This window comes from Phoenix dactylifera, chromosome 6 (genome assembly GCF_051530095.1).
Source record: "Phoenix dactylifera cultivar Ajwa chromosome 6, Ajwa_hap1_PhDact_Kaust_v1.1, whole genome shotgun sequence".
NCBI classification, from domain to species: domain Eukaryota; kingdom Viridiplantae; phylum Streptophyta; class Magnoliopsida; order Arecales; family Arecaceae; genus Phoenix; species Phoenix dactylifera.
In genome coordinates, this window is record NC_143195.1 from 23255246 (window position 1) to 23263927 (window position 8682).

Below are 8682 nucleotides of genomic sequence, written 5' to 3' on the forward strand. Positions count from 1 at the left end.
AGTAAACATATATGCTACTCATGAATATGCTCAACAGATCATAATGCTGGAACATACAAATCAGGTGTCAATATGCTGAAATCATCACTAGACAGCTGTCGGGAGGTGGGTTTTACGCCCCAGGCGAACCAGCAACAACTCCTTACTGTCACATGCATATGCAGGATAATACACCATATCGATAATGGAAATGCTAGACAGCTGTCGGAAGGTGGGTTTTACGCCCCAGGCGAACCAGCAACAACTCCCTACTGTCACATGCATATGCAGGATAAGACACCACACTAATCATGTAAATGCCGGCTAGTATCCAGAACAGAAATCCATCTCACATCTATATACTAAACGGTACCTCGCGGGAATTCTACATCCGCGGAAAGCCATACTGCACCTCGCGGGGTCTTACTATGCCCGGCGGCAAGCAGAATATAAGTCGTAGGACCGGCCGATCCTACGCCTAGGACCGTGTCCCCCTTAGGAAGGGACTGGGCTCCGCCCACCCAGAAGGCTACTATGTGCACAAAAGCCGATGTTCAACCCCATCGACTGTAGGTGTCCTGCAGATACTGCCAAGCCATGCATAAATGTCATAATGCACCCTCCCAATACTCTACTAAAAAGGAGTATAATCAAGATTACCACTCACTCGATCATGACCCAATCATAAACTAACATCAGGGTTAGGAGTGAGGGTCAAGGAAGTGCAATACAACTTAATATACCACTAAAAAGGCTCTACAAATCTTTGAAATGGAGGAAATGAAATCAATTTACAAAAGAAGTTATTTCACAATTTGGAACCAATTTAATTACTCATAAAAGAGTATAATCAAGCTACGACTCACAAGTCTTTAAAATAGAGGAAATAAAATCAATTTACAAAAGAAATCATTTCACAATTCGGAATCAATTTGATTACTCATCAACCCCTCGTAATTCCTCTCAATGTTCCCTCAAATGCATGTACAGAATAATCAAGCATGGAGAATCAAGATTATAGAGGAATCTACTACAATATCAATCAATAAGCTCAAGTGGAATCAATTCACACTTGGCGACATTCATGAAAATGAATTAAGGATGCTCATGGTGCAAAGTACATGACTCCCACTCACCTGTCAATCTGGCACAGCCCTGATACGCCTCCAAAAATCTACAGCTGGCAGTGGAGAACTTCTTCCTCTTGTTCCCTAGCTTCTTGCCCAACTGTGACATGCATTTACAATACATTTAGTCCTGTATCAAGGGCTATAATCTACGTGCCAATTATAATATAGGAAACTTTAATTGATTCAACTCTCCCGTTCCCTAAATCTTTTCTTTTCTTTCTTTTTTTCTTTTTCAATTAATTAACTCATCATTTATGTATACCAGGGATTCCCTTGCATGAGTACAAGGTCCCTTTTAGCTTGATCTAGGCTTAATACTCTATTATAGCATGAAATCCCTTATTTTCCACCCGGATGAACAGTAATCCGGACCGACGGCCAGTTACTTCATCCCAGGTTTGATCCACTTTCCAGACTCCAAATTTGATGAAATTTTTACCTAACATTCTACACTCATAGGGAATTCCAAAGAGGTAACATGCATTGCTATCGGAGGTTGTTTGACCCCCTAAATAATTCGCCAAAGTTGGAATTTCGACACAGTTTTTCCGTAGTGCCGGAAAAATTTGTCAAAATCCGATTCTTCCTCTTTTAACCGCCTCTACAACCCTTATCCGACCCCTCTAGACTATATCCACCCTTTGTATAGCCTAATGTCATCAAAAGACTAGATAGGGATGGATATTTACCTTTTTCTTTTTGGAAATCGAGGTCCTTGCGTAGAGGAGAAGGAAATCTACATTTTTCCCTTCAGCTGGAAGTGCACCCGAAATTCCTTTCCCTTTCTTTTTCTTCTTCTTCTTCTTCTTCCTCTTCCTTTCTTCCTTTCCTTTCCTCTTCTTCTTTTTCTTCCTCTCTATCGCCTGAGAACCCCTCCCTTTCTTCTCTCTGCTTCATTCCCGTGAGCCACCAACCACCCCATTTAAATCACATCAAAGCACTATTCACCTTTGTTTAATATTATTAAATTCCCATTTTGCCCCTAACACTTCAACATATCTACAACTATGCCATTATCTTTTGATTCCTTCCAATTTTACCCCTTATATCAATTTTAAAGAACTATTCTATCCCTTTTTATATATAAAAAAAAATTTTTGGGGTTATTACACTTCTTATAAAGTTGAGCTTCTTAAATTTGTACAGGTAAAGAATTGAATTTAATATTGTTAATTTGATAGCTACTGTATGTTAATTTGCTTACTATTATAAATTTAATTTTTCGATTTAATATTATTATAACATTCTTTATTTTGGTGTAGAAAAAGTTTGTACTCCCTCCAGAGAGCCATGATTGGGTACTAAAGTTCCTCAACCGCAAATGGAAAGAATATAAGTCGAAGTTGAAGGCCGACCGGAAGCGCGAGGGTATGACAGAGGAGGAGGTTGCTCGTGTTTGTCCTCCTGATGTATACCATCATCAGTGGAGGGAGCTTGTTCACTATTGGTTTTCCGAGAGAGGACAGGTTGTGTATTCTCTCTCAATACCTTATATAATGTTTAATATATTTAATATATTACAATGTTTACTTTTTCGTGGTAGACATATTCTGACATTGGTCGAGCCGCACGAGCATCTCAGACAATTCCTCACACTTCAGGCTCGAAGAGTTATGCGAGGCTCAGAGCTGAATTCGTAAGTTTTTTTTGAAACTTTTTGAAACTCTTGTATCATATAGCATGTATCATGATATAGTTCTATAAGATAAAACTCTTCCAATATACTTTTTGTTGTAGATGGAAGACCATGGGAGGAAACCTGGTGAGGTGGAGTTCTATAAGATGACTCACATCCATCGAGATGGCAACTTTGTCCGAGAGGAGTCGAGAGATATAGTTGTATGTACTTATTAATAATTTCTGCAATGATTTTTTATATATTTTAATTTTTCAAAAATTAATTTGATTGTTTTTGAGAGATATAGGACAGAGCTACATCCCTTATTTCAGAGCGTATCGGAGAGTCATCTTCAATCGGCAACACCAGAGGTGTCGAAGCTCAGGTGTTTACCGAATTGATGGGCTCGAAGCGTTATGGTCGAGTGAGGGGTTATGGCGTTGGAGTTACCCCCACTCAGTTGTCTGCAGTGGGTAGATATACTCAAGATGTTAGACAGAGTAGTAGTACTGCAGAGGTTAATGATCTGAAGGCAGAGATAAAAGAGTTGAAGCAGAGCCACCAGACAGAGATGCAATCTTTGAGGGCTCAGATTAATCAGATTACATCTTTGTTGCATCAGTTTGTCCCTCCTTAGGTAAATTACTACATCTACTTGAACATTTTGCATAAGTATCATATTTTTCTTAAAGAGCTTAATAATTTTCGTATTCTTAACTGCTTAAGTTTTTTTATTACAGGTTCCTGATACTTCATCTGCACGTAGAGATGGTGATGCTAGCGACCCCTGAAGCATTTATTTTGGAGTTTATATGTATTTTTTTATGCTTTTTGAAGTACATTGTAAACGTAAATTGATAGTATGAATGTAATTTGACAATATGAATGTTTAGATAAATATGTTTGATTTTGTGTATATCTCGCTTAGTGTGTGTGGCTTTGATATTGTAAACAGGGTTTAAAAATTTTTCAAATTTTTTTTAAAAAAATTAATATTCTAACGACGCTTTAAAGCGTCGTTAAAATTTCGACCAGAAATCAATTAACGACGCTTTAAAGCGTCAGTAGGTTTGAATTAACAATGCTTTAAAGCGTCGGTAAATGTTCGATTTACCGACGCTTTAAAGCGTCGGTAAATTGCAATTAGCGACGCTTTAAAGCGTCGCTAAGTTTGCAATTGCCGACGCTAAAACGCGTCGGTAAAGCGTTGCTAATGTTTTCCGACGCTTTTCGACGCGTCGGAAAATATTTTCTCCACTGTAGCATAGGCGACGCTTTGCCGACGCTTTGGAAAGCGTCGGGATGTTTTTTAGCGACGCTTAAAAGCGTCGTTAAAGGCCAAAAAATGCGTCGCTAATGACCATTATTCTTGTAATGCTTACAGATTTTTCTCTTTAATTCGATTCACTGATCGAGGAATGGATTTTACCAATAAAAATCTACTGTTTTCCACAACCTAAATGCCCAAGTCTCTTGCTGAGAATCTCATTAACTACCCACACCTTTTAAATGAAGCCTTATGCATAACTGTCAATAGACAGTTTCAGGGTTGGAGAGATGTCTATGGAAAGACATTTCTTTTGGACATGAGATCATGTTTTTTGGTTACCGGTTTGGTTGAACCATCATGGGTGGACCAAATCGGATTTTCCAACACCCACATTTTTGCGATGCTTTATAAAATGTCGGTAATAAAACTAACGATGCATATAAGCATTGGTATAGGCAATAAAAAGCGTCGGCAATGCCAGATTTTCTTGTAGTATTAAGATAATTTAATAGCATGTGAGGTTATTCCCTATGTGATCTTCTCTTCAATTACCTTGCAATTTAATCGGATGGAAAGAATTTGCCACCATGATTCCTTGAGGGCAAGGAATAAGCCATCAGAATTCAGCATCCTGAAATGGAACAGTAAATAACCAAATATTACTATTGTTACCAACGTTGTAACAGGTATTACATATCAGTTGCCATGCAACATGGTCGTTCAAATACATGCTTTCATACTCTCATAGCAACCTTCCTTGCACTGGCTTGTGGCCACAGAATACATGAGAAACAATCCAATTGCTCTCATATCGAGCACATCAGAGAGGCGCCATGGCTGCGCCGGAAACGAAACCCATCTCAGACTGCCCTGGGGCACAGGCCACCGCTGCCGACCCTGATGCAGGCCCTGCCGCTGCTGCACTGGAGCTCTTGATCTCTTCCATGCCTCGGCGAGCATTCGATTATGCCTGACATAACTTTGGAAGGAACATACCTGCAAAACAGCATCAACGAAGATAATATCTCAATTCGATATCAAAGATCACTTACATGTGCGTAGCCAAGATGTAGTTCTTACCTTCACCACACTACATAAGAAAGGATATCTCCCGACGGTTTTTTTGGTCTCTACCGACGCTTTTAAGCGTCGGCGGATTTCCAGCCCACGCACCACAAAGCGTGGGTCAGACTTCGGGCAGGTGGGCGTGGGTCCGGTTTTTGCCGACGCTAAGAGAAAGCGTCGGCAAAAACAGGACTTTCCCGACGCTAATGAAAGCGTCGCGAAAGTACTCAACGCCGACGCTTATAAGCGTCGGTGTTAGCAACCTGTTTTTCAAAAAAAAAATTAAAAAAGAAAAAGGGGAACCAGGGGCTTGCCGGCCTGGAAGGAGAGCTGATGGAGGAGGAGGATGATCTCAATGTCGTCGATCATCGAGATCCTCTTGACTGGTAGAGCTCCATCCGACCTCTGGCCTCCGGCAAGGAGGAGTCCACCCTGGAGTCCTGCACCAAGTGCCCTTGCTTCGAAGCCCAGGCGATCCGGAGGAGCTGGTCGACGACCGCCTTGGCGGCAGGCGAGGTGGGCTTGAAGGCGGAGTGGCGGAGGTCGGGGTTGTGCTCGGCGACGCGGGCCCTGATCGGTTCTTTTCAATTTCAAAAATAAACGACGCAATAGCACGTATCCTGTAGGATAGTGATTACGGGTGTCGGTCCACAGAGATTGAAGAATAGGTTATTTTTCTTTTAAAAATAACTCAAAAAGAAGAATTTGCTAACTTGATTTAACTAAATTAAACAATGAGTACGGATTGGAATTTATCAAAGTAAATAGATCTAGGGTTTGGAATCCACCACATAGCATTGCATCAAGGATTGTGTTCTTGATTTTTATCTTTTGGAGAGGCATGCAATTTTGGCTACAAGCCTTTTAAAATAAAAACATAAAGAGTGTTAGGAAAATCCATCTTTGGTATAGCATGAAGTGTCTACCTAAGTATGCTAATCTAGGATGCAGCACACCTCATCTTCCTAGGCATGGATCATCTTAGACTATTTTAGCAAACATGAATAGTAAATGGCATGCTCAAAGTTTAAACATCATAAAAAGATATTTCATTGAAGATAAGAATTTAAACAAGCTCCAAAATAATAAAGAAAATAAGAACTACAATGCCCTGATACATTGCTAGGGCTTCATCCAGCCCTAGATTAGATGTTTAGCCGAGCATGGCTTCCGGATGACCTCCCATCTTCAAATGAAATTGAGCACCTCTCATTCTTCCCAAAATATCACCAACTCTTCTCTTTCCTCCCCTCTCTCTTTTCCTTTTTTTTTTTATTTCTTTCTCTCGGCTGGTGGCTTCTTCTTCTTCACCGAAACAGAGCCTCTCCCCTGTTTCTTTCTTCTCAACCCAACCCCCCTTTGCCACCGAACGATGGCCTCCTTTTATAGTGGATGAATGGTGTCAATGGCGTGGCTGGATCTTGGGAGGGATCCATGGAGCGTTTGATTGTAATGGCCGGAAATGAAGCCGGCCGCTGGATCGACGGGAGGTGCTGATTCGGAGTATCTGGATCTCGGAGAAGCCAAGGACTGAGCTGTAGATGAATGCCGAGCTGGGTTTCCGGCGGTTGGGAGCCAATCACGGCTTGGTGCTAGGGACGAATCCGGACGGAAAGATGTTGTAGGTGTCTGTGCGAATGATGAGTTGGAAGCGTTACGATCGAAAGGAGAGGCGGGGAATCCGGTCGCTGGCTGCACCCCGTGGAACTCGTGCTGGAACGGGCTGATGCGGAGCATTTGATTCTCGACGGTTGGAGCGGCTTGTTGATTGCAGCGGAGGAGTGATCGCCGGCGGAGCATCCGGGAATGAAGACGACGCCATGGCTGGATGCGGAAGGTGCCCGGCTGATCTCCCTCTTGGATTTGGCACGCGGATGATGGGGGATCGGGTTGTTGTGAGCGAGGCGGGATCACGGGAAGGTTTGGCAGCGGGAGGAAGCTGAAAAGGATAGGTAACGGGGAGGGGAAAGAAGATAAACAGTGGGATATCGGGAAGAAGAAGAAGATAAACAGTGGATATTCTTTATTAACTTATTTATTATTTGATTTATATATATACATAAATATATATATATATATATTTGTAAAAACACTGTTCATATGAACAGTGTTTTCACGGGATACTGTTTATATGAACAGTGTTTCCCAGTAATTCTTCCCGAAATTATTTTTATTTATTTTATTATTTTATTATTTATTATTATTATTTTTTTGTTTTAAAATTATAAATTTTATATGAAGGCACGCAAGGCATTGGTTGGAAATTGACTTTGGGTTTGAGGTGGGTCATGATTGTTGATTTGCTTGAATTTGTTCTCGAGCCCAATGACATTTAATTCTTACTACACCGCTTCAGATTGAACTCAACCAGATCAGACCGTGACTTAATAAAAGGATTAATCAAATATTTTTTCATATAATTATAACTTTCAATCTAACCAGGACCAAAGCCCATTGAATTATACCCTTAGCTTGATTGCAACTCCATCAGGTTAATAATTCGGGTCAACACAATCTCCTCCTTATATGTTTTTATGAAAGATCTCAACCAGAAGAGAGACAAATTCAGAGTCTGTTTTAAGAAAAGTATTATTTACCTCTTACTTTAAATTTATTTCATTGTTTATTCAATTTCATGGTAAAACAAGTAGTTATCCGTTTAAGAACATTGATAAGTGCTGGAAAAAGAATATTAAATTATAGATTAATCAGCACTTATCACACCCCCAAACCTATGTTTTGCTAGTCTTCGAGCAAAATAAAATTAGAAAAGAACAACTCTAACTCACTTTCGCAGGCATCGCGATTGCATTTACCATATGCAACATGGCTTTAAACCCCTAGGTTACCCTAGTGGACGAGTTATAGTCTCGTGAGAGTTTACAGTGAAGATACTCACAAACTTCAATAAATTATTTTTTTATTATTATTTATTATTATTATTATTTTTATTTTTTATTATTTTTTTTATTATTTATTTTTTTATTAGATCGATTGATCTATGAAGTAAAAATCGAATTCCAAATGCATACTAGCTAAGATTTTCAAAAACTCTCTTTTATTATTATTATTATTATCTAAGATACATAAATGATAAGAATTTCAAAGCACACACGGTTTTATTTACTAAGTCAGCCCAAATTCTAGGTTAGTATGCAATCTAAGTTAAAGTCATTAAGTTTCCTTTTAGGAAGTTGTAAGACTTATTTATACTGGAGTGCTCGGTAAAATCTGGACCGTACCCAAGCTAAGAGTTCGGATCTCCAAAATATTGCTAATACCAGTAGTTTCCAAGAATTGGTCGAAGGAACCTACTCACTGATTCAAAATCATCTTATCTGCAGGATTTCGAGAGTTGTGGATGTTTACTTTAGTACCTCACGGGCTTTATCTGTAATATTCCAGTTTACTCGAATTTTTACAACGACGGCTTTCACGCTATTGTCTTTTCGGTCAATACACCATTTTTTTTCCCTTTTTTTTCAGAAAGATATATAAATTGTGCACTTTTAATCTTGTGGTGATTTCTCCGTGTAACGAGCAATCAGTCGACAACTCTCACACCAGTTGGCATAAGGTGTCGGGCATCAAGACTCCCCTACGGACTTATGCTCGGAGTC

The 8682-nt window shown here is 39.9% G+C and overlaps 1 protein-coding gene across 1 annotated transcript; it reads left to right on the plus strand.

The window, feature by feature from the left end:
• Positions 1-2465: 2465 nt before the first annotated feature.
• On the plus strand, positions 2466-3518 carry LOC149753359 (uncharacterized). The gene is made up of 5 exons (XM_089923730.1): positions 2466-2575; positions 2653-2745; positions 2847-2948; positions 3035-3352; positions 3468-3518. Exons 1-5 carry the CDS (start codon positions 2480-2482, stop codon positions 3516-3518), a joined length of 660 nt encoding a protein of 219 aa, XP_089779856.1. The 5' UTR covers positions 2466-2479.
• Positions 3519-8682: the final 5164 nt, after the last annotated feature.